The sequence below is a fragment of the Saccharomyces mikatae genome, assembly GCF_947241705.1.
Source record: "Saccharomyces mikatae IFO 1815 strain IFO1815 genome assembly, chromosome: 14".
Classification (NCBI taxonomy): Eukaryota; Fungi; Ascomycota; class Saccharomycetes; order Saccharomycetales; family Saccharomycetaceae; genus Saccharomyces; species Saccharomyces mikatae.
In genome coordinates, this window is record NC_079269.1 from 60,203 (window position 1) to 76,874 (window position 16,672).

Below are 16,672 nucleotides of genomic sequence, written 5' to 3' on the forward strand. Positions count from 1 at the left end.
CCGCCCATCGACTCTCATGGCCGTTACGCGCCGCGGCCAGAACACGCCAAATGATATGCGTATAACGGAAGAGCCAATATGCCACTACCATAAGCATACAAGGTTATTATAGGCATTGGTACCGGCATTTGTATCAGCATCTCGTACACCGTAAATACCACCGAAAGTCTGATGTCTCAAAGGAAACGATACTCATTGAACGTTGTAACGTCCCCGTCAATACCGTCACCGACACCCAGTACGCCTCTATGGACTAATGAATGCAATTGGGAAACTACTTCAACAACAAATGTTGGATCTTCATTCCTCCCGAATAACCATCATGGTGGCACAGTTCTGAATCCTGGGTTGGGCATAATGAGATCTCCTTCGCTGAACAAGTCAGGTGCGTTTGGGCGGTCTAGCAGCAGTGGCTCCAGTACAGTTATAGAACCGTCCAACATAAAGCTGCTGTTGATTGGAGATGCTAACGTAGGAAAGACGGCTATGATCTTAAGCTACTGTCATGAGTTAATGACACGAGCGGAAATGTCACGGTCTGTGCGACTGAGGCACCAGCAGCAACAACAGCATAGAGACTTGGGATTAAAGAAAACCGTAGTGAATCATAGATTAAGCATGAAAGAGAAAAGGAAACGGTATAGCTCTAATGATTTTGAGAAGGAGTTTAAAGATATTAGTCATTTTACAGATAAGGCGAGCGAGTTTGGGAACCCGAACTTGGATAACAGTCACGAAATGGCGGATCCCAACGAAATTGTCATCGAAACAAGAAGCACTATCGGGATAGACATCAAGACTAATTTGGTCAACATAGATAATCGGTTTTTCAATGTCATACTTTGGGATACGGCGGGCCAAGAACGGTATCAGAACGCCATCATTCCATCTTTATATAAAAAGACAAATGCGGTGATATTGACGTACGATATAACAAATGCTAAGTCCTTTCGGAATTGCATGGAACAGTGGATCGTGCAGGCCATGGAGAATTTTTCCTCCCAGGATTTGGCCAAGGCAAGATTCTTTTTGGTGGGCAACAAGATCGACCTTTATAAGGAAAGGCAAGTAAGCCATTATGACGTGGTGCATATGGTTCAAGAGATACAGCAGAAACATGGTGTGCAAATTTCGGGAAACTTTGAAGTAAGTTGTAAATGGGTTAACGTTGTCGAAAGGACAATGAATATGATAATACTAGACCTAGTTGAAAACGGGTGTTTCGAAAATAACGATCTGTGCTTACCGATCGCTTCCGATGAGTTGCAAGCACATGACCAAGAATATCATGACACGGTAGAAGAACCCTTCAATGTTACTCGGCAACGTCAGCAGCAACTTGAAAAAAACAGTACGGTGGACATTACGAAACCCAATGACGACAGCACAAATAATCAATCCATTTGTTGCGTTTAGTTTTCCACGTAGTATCTATCATTTTTGTAGGCTGCCGTTGCCAAATAAACGATTGTCATTATATAAATGCCAATATAAACGCATGATACAGTTTATATTGTCGAATAAAATATTATAAGAGCTTAGTACTGACGCAAGAAGTTTTTACTTTTTAATGTTTTGGTCTATATTAATAAAAATTAGTTGATATAACAAAGGCAACGGACAATTTTATAAATCGAACTTAAAAACACAATTTATTTATTTTGGTTTCAGCTATATTGATGATGATGAATGTACATATAAAATGGCAAAATTTAAATAAATAAATTATTTAAAATCAATTTTGTTTGAGTTAAACGATGATATTATAGTAAAATGATAATATTAATAAAAAATTTAGCTTTTTATTTTCAACAACTCGTTTATTCGTCTTCTTCCAAAGTTTGAGCGGCAATACGATCCAAATCTCTTTGGCCGTTTTCAGAAATTCTTCTGCCACCCTTTGGAGAGATTTCGACAATACCGATTTTTTCCAAAGCTTGCAAAACCTTTCTGTTGATAGAACCGGAAGCATCAATGTGCTTGTATGGTCTGACACCTCTGCTCTTGGCACCACCGTACAATTTGTTCAACTTACCAACACCGACTTGCTTTCTCATGTAAATATGTCTAGCAACGGAGGCGGCACGCTTGTAGAACCAACCTTCAGAATCTTGTGGTGGCATTTCATTACCAGAAGAGGTCTTGACAATGTCAACGTAACCTGGAACTTCTAATTTACCCTGTCTTTGCAAGAAAGAAGCGTAAGCGTTGATGAAATCTTGAGCTGCAACGTCTCTAATTAAAAAAGGCACAATTTAAATGCTTTTGTTAGTAAAAAGTGTTAACATAAAAATTGAAAATAGAATGCTCGGGAAAATAATTAAACGGAAGACATTTTTTCGATAGCCTATCTTTATTCTCAAATTGCTTGCTTGGAATAACGGCATAAAGACAGCTTATTATTGATCATTACCACAATAGTAAGATTGTTTTTCATGGGTACCTCAGTTTTTTGGAATTTTCAAACATTTAAAGCCCCAAAAAACGTCATTTATTGAACTGTTCATTTTCTAAAATTTCGTTTCATATGATTAATTTGATTATATTTCTTTGAATATCGCTATAGCCACAATTTCATTCCATCCATAAGCACGTATTGAAGCTAAAATCTGAATTATAAGTTAAAATGGAACTTCTACGCTGAATTGGATTTTTTTTTACACCTGTATGTCGTCATCTCATTGTTTTCTCTTTGGTTATCCAATTATCTCTCTAAAGTAGCATTCATTCAATGAATAAAAACTTGTACGTACCTAACGGAAACACCTGCCATCTTTATTATCTTTGGTTCTATACGTTTCTTTGCAATATTTCAGACAAACCCACTTCAAAATTTCATTAATCAATTTTAACGATTATATCTTCACTAATGTTCGCCTATTGAAGCTGGGCTACCCAACCGCGTTAGAGGTGGTTTACAGAGAGCCATGAGCTGGGGAGATCCCATCATCAGGGGTCGACGACAATAGGCCGACTCTACCAAATGCAAGGTCTCGTCACTGGAGCTCCGTCCAGATGGCCTCCACTGTGCCTGGTGAATCAATGGGAATGGGCGCAAACGCGCTTTTGGCCCATGCATAAAAATGATAATAAATAAAGGAAAAAAACACAATAAAGATGAATGGGTTTGCAAAATGTTCGGATGTAAACAGTATTGATGTTTTAGTTTTTTTTAGCAGTGAAAAATGGACTATAGACTACATATACTGTACTGATCAAAAAAAAAAAGTTGGTTCGGTTCGATACTGACTGATATTCTTGAATTATGAAGTTACTATACATGCAGATATTTACTGTAATCAGTCATATGGCTTGGAAAAATCCCATTTTCCAGCCTGGTACATACTGAAGCAAAGGAAAGGTAGAAAGTAAAAATGAATCGGAGCTTTCGATGCATACTAGATTACACCTTGAAACCCTTAGATCTTCTTTTACCTCTAGCTCTTTCGAACTTTCTGCCAGTAGATAAGATTCTTGGGGCCTTACCCTTATGTGGACCCATGCCAAAATGTCTAACAGCTTCTCTGGAGTTTCTTGGGCCTCTCAAGATCAAAGTGTTTTGACCCTTTGGAGCTCTGACAGCCAATTGATCTAAAGTGATGCATTCACCACCAGCCTTGACGATCTTAGCTCTGGCACCAGCAGTAAATTTTAAAGCGGCCACAGTGGTCTTTGGGAAGTCGAAGATTCTAGCGTCGTCGGTAACGGTACCAACAACAACAACAGTCTTATTAGCTGCACCTTCTTGTTTCAAAGCTCTAGAAATTCTAGAAACCGAAACCGGTGGTCTGTTGATCTTAGACAAGAACAACGCCTTCAAAACCACCTTATTGAATGGAGCATCAGTACGACCTGCGAGTAAGACAAGAAAACGAAAGTTTTCAGATTTTGTTAGTAAGGGACAAAGGATCTACTGATGCTCTCGAAGAGCTGCCTCAAAGTTTCCATATTATAAAAACAAAGAGGACGGTGCACAACAAGAAGCCATCAATTCTTCTTTCCTTTCGAAGAAAAGAGATTCTGCTCAATTGGTTGGTCCGCACATTAAGGTCGTATTATACTACCTTTTAGTACTCGCAGAATTGCCATAAAACTTTCGTTCTCTGGCTTTGGTAGAAATCTTTGGGACATGAGAGAAAGAATTTCACTCTTGGCACTAAAGACCCGTCACACACAACAATACTAAAAACTGAAGCCTTTATAATATTGCCGGGACTAAAGGTTAATAATATCACAGAATCCTTTTATCCAGAAGAAAAATGAGAATCAAATCTCAATACATACGAGCTAGGAAAGTGTATAGTTTGACTAATAACTTCAGATAGACGTTATCAGATTTTGGAGCAGTTCTGTGACCAGATCTCTTGTGTTGCTTAGAAGTGTGATCAATACCCATTTTCTGACTTTATCGTTTTTCGTTGAACTTATTTGATTTACTAACTATGTTAAAAAAACAGTTCGTTTTTGAAGGTTAATTGCAAAATTGCAGCAAAGATTTTTTGAAAAATTTTTCATTATATCATGATCAATAGTTTCACTAGGCTTGTCCTGAAATCAACAGCACTGCGGGTAACACTATATCTAAATTGTAGGGTTTTTTGAAAGAAGTTAGAGTAAGAATGCAAGAAGATTATGGCGATGTCTAGTGAACTATATTATGCCCGTGATGGTATTTGGGAGTTGATGACCCTGAAACGACTTCGATTCTTGGAAATGAAATTTGAGGTTGATGCCCTTTTTTCTTTTCTGTACTAGCTACAAATGGGTGAATAATAGAGTGGGAGCGATTACTGTCAAATGGGAATAAAAAAAATACATTGTTCTGCTAGCATGTTTAAAACGTGGTTCTCCGTTTCAGAGAGATTGCTACGGCACCCAGTATTTTTCTATTTTCTCCACAACAGTGCTGAGTAAATATAAAGAAAGGCGCATCCATTGCGATGGTTTGTGAGCCACAAGACGCGATTCCTGTTAAACACTTGCTAACAAAATCCCAAGTTTTTTATGATTCTTCTATGGTCTTGAACTATACTTGCTCTTCTAACAATGACTGAACAAGGTCTTCAAGAACCTTAGCGACGCCAAAAATTTGGCCATAATTCAAAACCGCGCGTCACGAAAAACCAGAATATACAATGAAATGACGCGAAAATGAAGGTATTCAGAGCCATAGTAGTCGCCAAATGGTGAGGGTATTGACACGAAATGTGTAGGATCAAAAATGTTGATCCTGATCCTAATCTTGATCCTGTACTTCCAAATAGAGCGCTTTGAGATCAATGCTGTTGCAGTTTTGGCGTCTCCACCACAGCTTTGAAGCGGAAGATGGGCAATCCTCATGAAAATTAAATCATTATGTCTTTATGTATATATAAGGCCCTAAACATACCCTTAGAACCTTGTCATCATGCTTCCATCTTCTTGGCCTGTCTCTTTATAGAGAGCAAGGTCCGTAAAAAACCAACTGCATTCTTTCTTTACTGCTATCTTCGGCTGATTTTAAAACAACTAATTACCTTCCTTTAATACCAATATCAAAACATAATGAAATTCTCTACTGTTACTGCCTTTGCAACCATTGCTGCCCTTGTTCACGCGGACACTACTTCAGATGGTGTTACCTACGTCGATGTCACCACCACTCCTCAAAGAACGACATCCATGGTCTCCACCGTAAAAACCACTTCTACACCATACATCACAAGTACTATTGCTACCTTATCTACTCAATCTGTCAGCAGCCAAGCTAATACAACTACTCAAGGCATCAGTACATATGTCGGCGCTGCTGTTAAGGGTTCCATTGCCGGTCTGGGTGCCATAGTCGGTGCTGCTGCCTTTGCCTTGCTATAGGTTACATGACCATGACTTGAAACTAAAAATGATACCCCGCCCTGCCCTAGAAGAGAAGCTAAGCTCCACTCGTTTTCACTTTTTTATCCACATGTATTTTATCAGTTGCCGGCTTCACTACAACTTCAAATAAATCCATGGTCACGCTTAATAAAAGGCATGAGCTTTGAGCTTCCAGTGTTCCTTTTGATAAGGGCATGGAAGACTCTCGCAACACTATTGTATAAACTCATAACTACATACTAATTTAATAATGATGTATTTTATTTTTGGTGGTTACCCCCAGTGAAATTTTCAGTCATCTCATCACCTCAAAAAAAGTTGTTAACGTATGCTTTGCTTGATTGAATGGAAAACCTGTAACATCAGTGCAGAGGACCGTACTGAATTATTCCATTAGCAGATCAGCATTATTACGACATTTATACATTTGTGGTGGAGAGAGAAATCGTCAAGATATGACGAGGCCTAAAGCACAATACTCACCTTCGAAAGGTAAAAGCAAAGAAAATAAACGTATAAAACGAATGCGTAAATCATCTTTCACAAGAACGCAAAAAATGTTTGAAGTATTCAACGATAATCGGTCCCATTTCAACAAGTATGAAAGCCTTGCTATTGATGTTGACGACGATGGTACTTTGGGAAACTTTGTCCTGATGAAAAATGATAAGGTTGACGTTGAAATACCAGTTATAGAAGAAGGTACATCCAGCGATGAAGAAGGACAAACTGAATCTCGTAAAGGTGACCATTCTCTAGAAGATAACCATGATTTTATTGCCTTTTCTGACACCTCTGAAGACGAAAAGGAACAAAAAAGAGGAGAAGACGAAGAAAAATGCGATTTCCTGTCGCTCAACCAATACGAAATCTCTACATTTGGTTCACAATATCATCAGGATACTGAGAGTATTTGCAATGCAGAGTACCCTTGGATAAGAGACCATTGCCACTCGAGCCAAAGAAGAATAGCTGATTGGTTAACTTTAGAAATCAAAGATTTCGTTCGTTATATTTCGCCAAGCAAAAGCGAAATCAAATGTAGAAACCGAACAATTGATAAGTTGCGTCAAGCAGTCAAAGAATTATGGCGAGATGCGGATTTGCATGTTTTTGGATCGTTTGCTACCGATTTATATTTGCCCGGTTCTGATATCGATTGTGTCATAAACAGCCGGAATCGAGATAAAGAGGACAGAAACTACATATACGAATTAGCGAGATATTTGAAAACCAAAGGGCTGGCCATAAGAATGGAAGTGATAGTTAAAACGCGAGTGCCTATCATTAAGTTCATAGAGCCTCAATCGCAGTTACACATTGACGTTTCATTTGAAAGAACAAATGGGCTAGAGGCTGCAAAACTCATTAGGGAATGGCTGAGAGATTCACAAGGATTACGTGAACTGGTACTTATTATAAAACAATTTTTGCATTCAAGACGATTGAACAATGTGCACACAGGTGGATTGGGAGGATTCACAGTAATCTGTTTGGTTTATTCTTTTCTAAATATGCACCCACGGATAAAATCAAACGATATCGACGCCCTCGATAACTTGGGTGTTTTGTTAATTGACTTTTTTGAGCTCTACGGCAAAAATTTTGGTTATGATGATGTTGCCATAGGTATGTCTGATGGCTACCCATCTTATATTCCTAAATCGTATTGGAAAACTTTAGAACCTTCAAGAAGTAAATTTTCGCTAGCTATTCAAGATCCCGGTGATCCAAGTAATAATATAAGTAGGGGCTCTTTTAATATGAAGGATATAAAAAAGGCCTTTGCTGGTGCCTTTGAACTTTTGACCAATAAATGCTGGGAACTGGATTCTGCTACATTCAAAGATCGTGTGGGAAAAAGTATACTGGGAAATGTGATTAAATACAGTGGGCAAACGAGAGATTTCAAAGACGAAAGAGGTTTAGTGGAGAATAAGGCCATAATTGAAAACGAGCGCTACCATAAAAGGCGCACGAGAATAGTCCACGAGGACGTATTCATAAACGATACCGAAGATCTGCCAGCAGAAGAAATCTACAAACTCGAGGAACCTCCCAAGAAGAAACGAAAAGCAACCAAGCATAAAAGAGAGGGAAAGACAAAAAAAAGCGCTATTCCATCTCCTCCTCCGGAGTTAGCAGTAAACAAAAACAAGCGCCAACTCGAAAAGAAAGATACTGGTCCCGGCTCACTCCCACATCACAATAATCTTCGCATAGATGACCTAATGGGACTTTCAGAGAATGAGGAAGAATCCAGTCATGATCAAAAAGAAAGTGACATTTCATTCGGACAGGATGGGAAGCCACCATTGGAGACGCAGACGGTAGACGCACAAACGAGAAGGGATTATTGGCTCTCCAAAGGCCGGGCTCTTTAGCATTTGGACCCTTATATACCTTTTATTATAAAGTTAGGAATATTACTACAATATCTTCATATATAAATAGTATAAGAAAAGAATACCAGACGCGTGGGTAGTTTCCCAATGAGGAAAAATGGAGCCACCAAAAACGGAAAGTTTCCCGATAAGGAAATTTTCTCGAGCCGGTAAGATGACGAAATTTTTCATCTCTGGTATGATAGAGGAATAGTATGGAATGTGCAGGTAAGTCTGATTCGAGACACATGATTTGAGAGAGGCCTTCTAGCGTAAGCCTTGTACATATGCTACTGTTGTTATCTATTTGGTTCAGTAATTAATAAGATCAAAGCACCAAGTTCTTTATCTCGATCAAAACGTACTGCGCTCCTGAAAACCATTGCATCTTTTGCTATCTTTTCCTGGTTGTTTCCTTTGCATCTATAAAACAAACTGAACAGTAAAACTGAAATCTCAGAAAAAGTAAAAATGTCTCTTTCAGCTGCAGCTAACAAGATATCAGACAACGATTTCCAAAATATTGGGCCGGCACCTAGACCTCCCAGTTCGAATGGCCAGAGCCGTACTGGCTACAATCAAACGAAACCTATAACTAAACTTATGAGCCAACTCGATTTAGCATCTGTGTCCCATTCAGGTACAAATCCTTCAAAGAAAAAAAGCGGATGGGTGTCTTACAAAGATGACGGTATACTTTCATTTATATGGCAAAAAAGATTCTTGATGCTACACGATTCATATGTTGCACTTTATAAGAACGATAAGCAAAATGACGACGCAATCTTGAAGATACCACTAACAAGTATTATAAGCGTAAGCAGGACGCAGTTGAAACAGTACTGCTTTGAGTTGATACGCTGCAATGACCGAAATTCAGTATCATCAGGATCCTCATCCACTTTAAATTTATCATCTGACAACAACTCAAAAAAATCCATATATATTGCTACAAAGACCGAAAATGATCTACACAGTTGGTTGGACGCCATATTTGCCAAATGTCCACTATTAAGTGGTGTCTCTTCTCCGACCAATTTCACGCATAAAGTCCACGTTGGTTTTGACCCAGAAACAGGTAGTTTCGTTGGCATGCCTACAAACTGGGAAAAATTACTAAAGCATTCAAGGATTACAGGAGAAGACTGGAACAACAACTCAGCAGCGGTTATTCAGGTGTTGCAGTTTTATCAGGAATATAATGGTGTCAGTAATCCCACAAATACTTTGGACAAGTCTCAGAGTGGTGAAGCTACTTCCTCTCAGAAATCACTGGCTAGCAGTAACAGTGACAACAAACTCAGAAATGATTCGGTGCATTCAAAGTCATCCTCGGGTATTTCTTCAGGTATGATATCACAAAGGCAAGCTCCACAACCGCCCAATACCAAATCACCTGTTTCTATTGGAAGTGGCTCTCTGCCACCAATAAACACAAAATTGCCTAATAGTCAGTCAAATATTCCTAGACATTTGCAAAACATCCCTAACCAGCAATATACCCAGATGAGAAACGGACATTCCCCAACCAACGGACAATTTCCTAGAGGACCTATACATCCAAACCATTCTCAGCGATCTTTGCAGCAACAGCAGCAAAAACAACAGCATCAACAGTATCCCTATCACCAGCAATTACCTTCTCCTTCTTCATCTTCATCACCATCTCCATTAAATCCTTATAGACCGCATCACAATATGATAAACCCATATTCCAAACAACCCCAATTACCGTTGAGTGCACAATCAACTCAAAACCATGCCATGCCCCGTTATGCACAAAATTCAAGTCCTACGGCTCCACAATTTCAACCTCAAAGGACAGCTCCCAAACCGCCAATATCAGCACCAAGAGCTCCATATCCACCAAATCAAAGTGCTGGTGCTAGCAGTACAGCTATACATCATGCAGCGCCTAAGAACGATGAGCCAGCTCTTCGTGCAATGAGGAAAGCTCCAAAGAAACCGGATGTTGATACCAAGCAACCAACTGGCGTGGCCAAACCTAAGAAGCCAACAAGACCAACAATGTCAACTGCCGAAATAATGAACAAATTGGAAAATGTCACGGTTAATGCGGATCCATCTCTTTGTTTCAAGGTTATCGAGAAGGCTGGCCAGGGTGCAAGTGGATCTGTCTACCTTGCCGAGAGGACGCATATTCCAACTGAAAGTAATATGATCGAACTTATAAATAATGAGATCGATGAACCCCAAGTGGGAGATAAAGTTGCTATCAAGCAAATGGTTTTATCTAAACAGCCTCGCAAAGAACTCATAGTAAATGAAATTCTAGTTATGAAGGATTCACGTCATAAGAATATTGTCAATTTTCTCGAGGCGTATTTGAGGACTGATGATGACTTATGGGTGGTAATGGAATATATGGAAGGTGGTTCACTGACAGATATTATCGAGAATAGTCCCACAAACGATACATCACACTCACCATTAACAGAACCTCAAATTGCATACATTGTACGAGAAACTTGTCAAGGATTGAAATTTCTACACGATAAGCATATCATCCACAGGGACATCAAATCGGACAACGTCTTGTTAGACACAAGAGCAAGAGTTAAAATTACAGATTTCGGATTTTGCGCCAGATTAACCGATAAAAGAAGTAAAAGAGCTACTATGGTTGGGACACCTTATTGGATGGCTCCCGAAGTCGTCAAACAACGTGAATACGATGAAAAAATTGATGTGTGGTCCTTGGGTATTATGACCATTGAAATGTTGGAAGGTGAACCACCATACTTAAATGAGGATCCATTAAAGGCGCTTTATTTAATTGCAACTAATGGTACTCCAAAACTCAAGTATCCAGAAACTTTATCTTTAGAGATCAAACGGTTCCTAAGTGTGTGTCTTTGTGTAGATGTTAGATACAGGGCATCAACTGAAGAGCTTTTACATCATGGTTTCTTTAATTTGGCATGTGATCCGAAGGATTTAACATCACTGTTGGAATTGAAAGAGTGAATCACGCAACTATTCCTTTTAAGCATATCATAATACAGCTTTATGTATTTTTTTCCTTTTAGCTATGCATACTAATGGCATAATAAATAAGTACGTTAACCTTAAAGAATTGAATTTTTCGTGCAAATAACAAAGTAGAACTTGCCAGGGAATACGACAATTAATCAATGTTGTTGAGTGTTGCTATTTAATCTATATAATATCGAAAACTTTCTTGCCCGTCATTGAGCTTCTAGTCTAGTTTTGTAAAGCCAAGTGATAGTTCCAAAACCTTATCCTGTAATCCATCCATTTTATGAGATACCGGAATAGTTCTTAAAACCAAAGGACTTAACGTTTGTAAATTTTGAACTCCGATTTGCTTGTTACCAAGGCTCGAATTTTGGTCCAAAATAACTCTTAAAATTCCACATAACCCATTTAATAAAGTAGCTAGTTCCTTTTTACGCAATTTCGGTATTGGTGCTCGACCAATCAAATATTCATCTGAAATGTATCTTCTAAGGGCTAAGGCTATTCTTGCAGAAAGATAAGGAGCAGTTAACTCTCTTAGTTTTTCGTTTTGGTTCAACATGAAATTTACCAAATCTTGTAAACACTCTAAAGAGCACTTATATTTTGTCAGAAAGTGAGGATTTGTCGTAGACCCGAACAAGCTTGAAAAATTAAATGAAGATAGTTTGAATGATAATTCGGAGAATGTACTACAATCTTTCATTAAAGCATCTTCTAATTCATCGAATTCATACAAAAATGAGCTGTTCCAAACGGCACTAATAAAAATATCTAATTGTCGTTCATTGAATAGATCAATAATTTTATTTCCCAGCAATATCTCCCTATATTTTGAATACTCATTCAAATCATCTATCTCAGTTAGATTATCGAGTTCTGGGCTGATTCTTTGTAATGTAGTAACAATAACACTTATAAATAAATCACAAAAGTTATCTTTTAACGGATTTCCTAAATCTTGTTGAAGTGATTTGAATATTTTGTTGGATAAATCACTGAAGCAGTTGGAAGCAACTACCCATATGGGGATCTCATCGTTAGTTGACCCTGCAATAAGTGATTTTCGCTTGATAATTTCTGCCAAATTCCTCAATATCCTTAAAACATGCTTTGCTTTTAATGTGGATATACCAAATTGGTCTATTTTTGCTATTCTGTTTCTCAAGTTAGAACATGATAAATAGCTGATTGCCTCAAAAGTTGGCAACCTGTTAAGTGACGCCTTTGGCAACTTTGGTCCAAGTTTCTTTATAATTTTTTCTCTTGTATCGAAAGCCAATATTGAAATGGTGCTCAATTGAAGGAGAATCAATATTTCGGTATCTTTAGAATCCCCTGTTGAAAATATATCGAGCCCCGATAAAATGGCCTTTTGCATAGAAGAAGGTTTAGTTTTATCTTGCACAAACTCTGGTAAAAGAGGATATTTTATTGCAGAATTAAATAAAAGAAGAACTTTTTCCACAAATTCATCTGTCATCGCATCGTATTTGGATATCAGTTGATAAAGGGAGGGGAACCCAGTGATTAATTCGCATATACAGTCATATTCTGTTTTGTTGGAAGCGCTGATTGATATATCACTGTACGTGATGTTATAATCAGTAAATATTTCACAGCATTTTTTCAATATATCTGATGGAACGTTCTCAATTTTTATAATTTCTTTCAATAGAGTTTGGTAGTTCAATATTACAGCATTTTTAGTATTGTTAGAATTAGACGACAGCAAATTTTTTAAGAAGTTTAATAATATAGACCACTCCTTGGCGCAGTTAATATTATTTTGAAAGTCTTTGAAGCGTTCGGGATAGAGCTTAATCAAGCCTTGCAATGTTACGTTTATAAAATCGGTTTCCTTTTCAAGTTCTTCATTGGACCATTCTTTTGTAAGCAGTGGTTCAATAACTTCCAAAAATATCAAGTCCCATGGGGGAAAACAAACAGAATGGGAGTCAATGATTCTAAAAAAAGTCTGAACAGCACCATTTTTAACTTCTATTCTTTCATCATTAGTACAATTGATTAAGTTCTTCAAAAGGTATATCCATAATCCATTGTAAAGTTCCCAATTATGAGATGAACCAGATGTAATGATTTCAATTAGTTTTTGATTAATGATCTTTTCTGAGAAACATTTACTCTTTTCATCGTTTAAATCCAATGTTTCAGGATTGAAGCGGACTCTGAGATAATCTCCAACTAACCAGAATTGGCTGATAGAAGAGAAGGAGATATTAAGGTTTCGGTTTTGAGTTACAAAGTTGACAAGCGTGTCAATAACACACTTAATGACACTCATTGGTAAAGTCTGTAGAAAATCGTCAGATATTAATTTAAAAACATCGTATGATACTTGAATCATGTTCTTATGCTTTTGAACAATACCCTCAAATAAAGATGAATCATCTATATCCTCATTCACAGATAAATCAATATCCTCTACTGTCCACTCGAAGGGTGAATTAATGATGTTGAAAATATTTGTCCAAGAGTTCATCAGCAATTCACCGAATTCGTTTAGTATCTCCTTTAAAGTTAGCAGCAGTTGAAAAAGAATATCGGATTCAACGTTAATTGTCCCGTTGTATATTTCTTGTTTACCGATATCCAGTTGTTTTATTGAGTTTATCGTTGCCATCAAACTATCAATGATTAGGTTTTCCAGTGTACCAAACTGTTTGATCTTATCCTCTTGTTCATCAGAGTTACCAACCTCACTAATGGCCTTTTTGATGATATCTGTAAAAACTCTCACACTGTATAAACGTAATGAATCATTCTCCATTTCACGATTTGATATTAATTTGATCATATACGTAGAAATTAAACTCCAAAGTTCTTTACCGTTTTTCCCAGAAATGAATTTTTTGCAGTTGTACGTCGCTAGTTCACCGATTTTGTTAACAAAAAAGGCCTTGTTATAAATACATGGTATAATTTCATCGTTTTCATCTAAGGGATGATAACCAATGCCATTGGCATGGTTAAGATTGGTTTGTTCTAAAGTCAGGGTATTCTTTGAGTCCAAAATCAATCTGGTCAATAATAGATGAAAGGTTGAACAGGAATAGCTGCTCGTGCTTTCAAAAAACTTTGTTAAGGAGCTTTCAATCGATGTTACGTCTGATTTAGTCAGTATTGGAGGTGGCGGAATATCCTCAGAGTAAAAACTTTCTTTGAAGTCAGCTGATGGACCATATATGTAGTATGAGATCCATTGCCAGGTTAAGAATGTGTATTTCCAGCTTTCTGAATCGAAGATAGGGCCTAGTGATATCGATAATGATACCAATGCCCGAAGTAAACTAACTTGCCTTGAGTTTACATTTCTAGGATGTAATCGCCTTTTTATTTCTTTGTTTTTCATGGCGACAGAAATCGCTCTAGTAGAATCTTTTGTCGTTTCAACGGGACTGTTGGCGACTTTGGGTGCCGATATGGTTTTTACATTTTGATCTTTAGTTGTATCACTCAGGTCGTTTACAGAAAATTGGGTCAATGAAGCATTATTCGTTATTAGAATCGAAAATAACTTCATGCATGCTCTTAATTTGTCATCTAACGACAAAACCCCGGCACTATGAGCTAGCTTTTGAAAAGCCCTCACTACTAAGTGAAATATCGATGTCTCTAAAGAGGTCGAATATAAGAACAGCTTATTTATCTCAAATAGTCCAGAAAATAGACCACTGTAAACCTTTACGACTGATGAACCATTGCCAGACCCTTCTTCACGTTGCTTGTCTTCATCTGTCCTTTCTAGTGGAGAGCTCTCTAGAGCCGATTTGCTCAACCCTTCGCATAAGTGATTGCTAATAGTCAGTACCAATGATATAATGTAGGTAATATTGATAGATGGAGCGGATGATTTGTCTAATAAATGCATGAACCTCGTCTTAACTACAGAGTTCTCAGTAGTTATCAAGGGAGAGTCCATTTTTTCCACTACTACTGATGGAGCCAAGAAAGTGATGTACTCTGGTGAATTCAGTAGGTCAATACATTCTTTTAAAAGATATTTGAAAACGTGTTTCTTATCCGGATAATTGTCATAGTCCATATAGAGCGTGTTGACGATCTCAGGATCTTGTGATAAATCCTTGAAAAGTTCCAATGATAGTACTCTTTGCCATCCACTTAAATTAGATTCTACAGATATACCGTGAATTAGCAGCGACAAAATGACTTCTAATTCTAACTCGAGCATACTTAGGTATTCCTTTCTTATCAACAACTTCAAACAGCGACAACTCCTTACAGCGGTAGAGAAATGCTTGGAAGAAGAGATACAGCGGAGAAGTAATGGAATTGCTTTGACCCTCAGTAGATATTGTAAGTCTTCGCATTCTAATAGATTTTTCTGACTATTCTTCAAGATAGATTCAAGGATTTCTAAACCATAATCTATAGGGATATCCCCAATGTCTAAAAGCATATCTTCATCATTAATCGACCCGTTTGTGTTTATTTCATTCAATGAACAGATATTATCGAATAACTTGTTAGCATCATATCTGTAAACATTGACTTTGGTTGTTTCATTATTGCTTATAAGCACTTCAAATTGCTTATCATCCTCAACAGAGCCGATGGAAAGTCTATCAAATATTTCATCGATCAACTGTTGTAAAGTGGCGCTTGCAGTTCCCACAACCACAGGTGCCTTATTGGGTACATGTAGCAAATTTGAGCAACACAACAACAATTTCTTACAAAGAGGACCATATATGAACTTCCCGTATGTTTTGAAAAAAATGGGAACCACCTGTAAGACTTTTAACTGAATTTCCATGGCGAGATGTGTAGCCTCGATGAAGGCATCTAGTATTTCAGACAATCGACTTCTTGGAATTGATGGAACAGTTGACAGTCCTTGCAGACATTGCATGGCTAGAGTTGTCATTTTGGCATTCCTTGATTGACAAGCCAATACAAAAGGAAGCACAAAATCAGGATGTCTTTCTAACTCTCCGAAATTATGTACTCTTTTCAAGATCTCGATGGATTTATCACTTGCATGGCGAATAGATGAATTTCTTCTTTTCGATTCGGATGATAACGAACGCAATTCTGCTTCGAGTTGCCTCTGCATGGAGGCAAACCCTCCAGTATTCATAGTCATAGTAAGATTGGTATGCAACAAACTAGTTAGCTTGTTCTATCTTAGGTCTCTTGTAGAGAGCCGATTCTTCAAGCCTTACTTAGGTGAGCTTGGTCACCTTAATTATTAACACGGATAACTTAAAGGTCATCCACGACGGTTAGACGGCTTTATCAGAAAGTGGAATTATGAAGACTTACTAATAGCCATATGATGAATAAGAACAGAAGATTTGAGTTTTTGAAACTTAACCCTCAGAAGTTATTTGTCAGCTGCCAGGATCATATTAGTTTATTCCTTTAGTGCGCTTTTTTTGAGTAGAGGC

The 16,672-nt window shown here is 37.7% G+C and overlaps 7 protein-coding genes across 7 annotated transcripts; 4 read left to right on the plus strand and 3 right to left on the minus strand.

Annotated features, from left to right (window-relative positions):
* Positions 1-171: 171 nt before the first annotated feature.
* On the plus strand, positions 172-1,416 carry YPT11 (Rab family GTPase YPT11; the record flags this gene model as incomplete). The annotated part of the gene is made up of 1 exon (XM_056225093.1): positions 172-1,416. The coding sequence occupies one exon, from the start codon at positions 172-174 to the stop codon at positions 1,414-1,416; it is 1,245 nt and encodes a 414-aa protein (XP_056078946.1).
* Positions 1,417-1,820: 404 nt separating this feature from the next.
* RPS19B (40S ribosomal protein eS19) lies at positions 1,821-2,773 on the minus strand (the record flags this gene model as incomplete). Its single annotated transcript, XM_056225094.1, has 2 exons — positions 1,821-2,235; positions 2,754-2,773. 2 exons carry the CDS (start codon positions 2,771-2,773, stop codon positions 1,821-1,823), a joined length of 435 nt encoding a protein of 144 aa, XP_056078947.1.
* Positions 2,774-3,403: 630 nt separating this feature from the next.
* On the minus strand, positions 3,404-4,396 carry RPL18B (60S ribosomal protein eL18; the record flags this gene model as incomplete). The annotated part of the gene is made up of 2 exons (XM_056225095.1): positions 3,404-3,852; positions 4,285-4,396. 2 exons carry the CDS (start codon positions 4,394-4,396, stop codon positions 3,404-3,406), a joined length of 561 nt encoding a protein of 186 aa, XP_056078948.1.
* A 1,148-nt stretch (positions 4,397-5,544) lies between these two features.
* Positions 5,545-5,853, plus strand: TOS6 (Tos6p; the record flags this gene model as incomplete). Its single annotated transcript, XM_056225096.1, has 1 exon — positions 5,545-5,853. The coding sequence occupies one exon, from the start codon at positions 5,545-5,547 to the stop codon at positions 5,851-5,853; it is 309 nt and encodes a 102-aa protein (XP_056078949.1).
* A 458-nt stretch (positions 5,854-6,311) lies between these two features.
* TRF5 (non-canonical poly(A) polymerase TRF5) lies at positions 6,312-8,240 on the plus strand (the record flags this gene model as incomplete). The annotated part of the gene is made up of 1 exon (XM_056225098.1): positions 6,312-8,240. One exon carries the CDS (start codon positions 6,312-6,314, stop codon positions 8,238-8,240), a length of 1,929 nt encoding a protein of 642 aa, XP_056078950.1.
* Positions 8,241-8,711: 471 nt separating this feature from the next.
* Positions 8,712-11,228, plus strand: CLA4 (serine/threonine protein kinase CLA4; the record flags this gene model as incomplete). The annotated part of the gene is made up of 1 exon (XM_056225099.1): positions 8,712-11,228. The coding sequence occupies one exon, from the start codon at positions 8,712-8,714 to the stop codon at positions 11,226-11,228; it is 2,517 nt and encodes an 838-aa protein (XP_056078951.1).
* A 232-nt stretch (positions 11,229-11,460) lies between these two features.
* Positions 11,461-16,368, minus strand: MON2 (Mon2p; the record flags this gene model as incomplete). The annotated part of the gene is made up of 1 exon (XM_056225100.1): positions 11,461-16,368. One exon carries the CDS (start codon positions 16,366-16,368, stop codon positions 11,461-11,463), a length of 4,908 nt encoding a protein of 1,635 aa, XP_056078952.1.
* Positions 16,369-16,672: the final 304 nt, after the last annotated feature.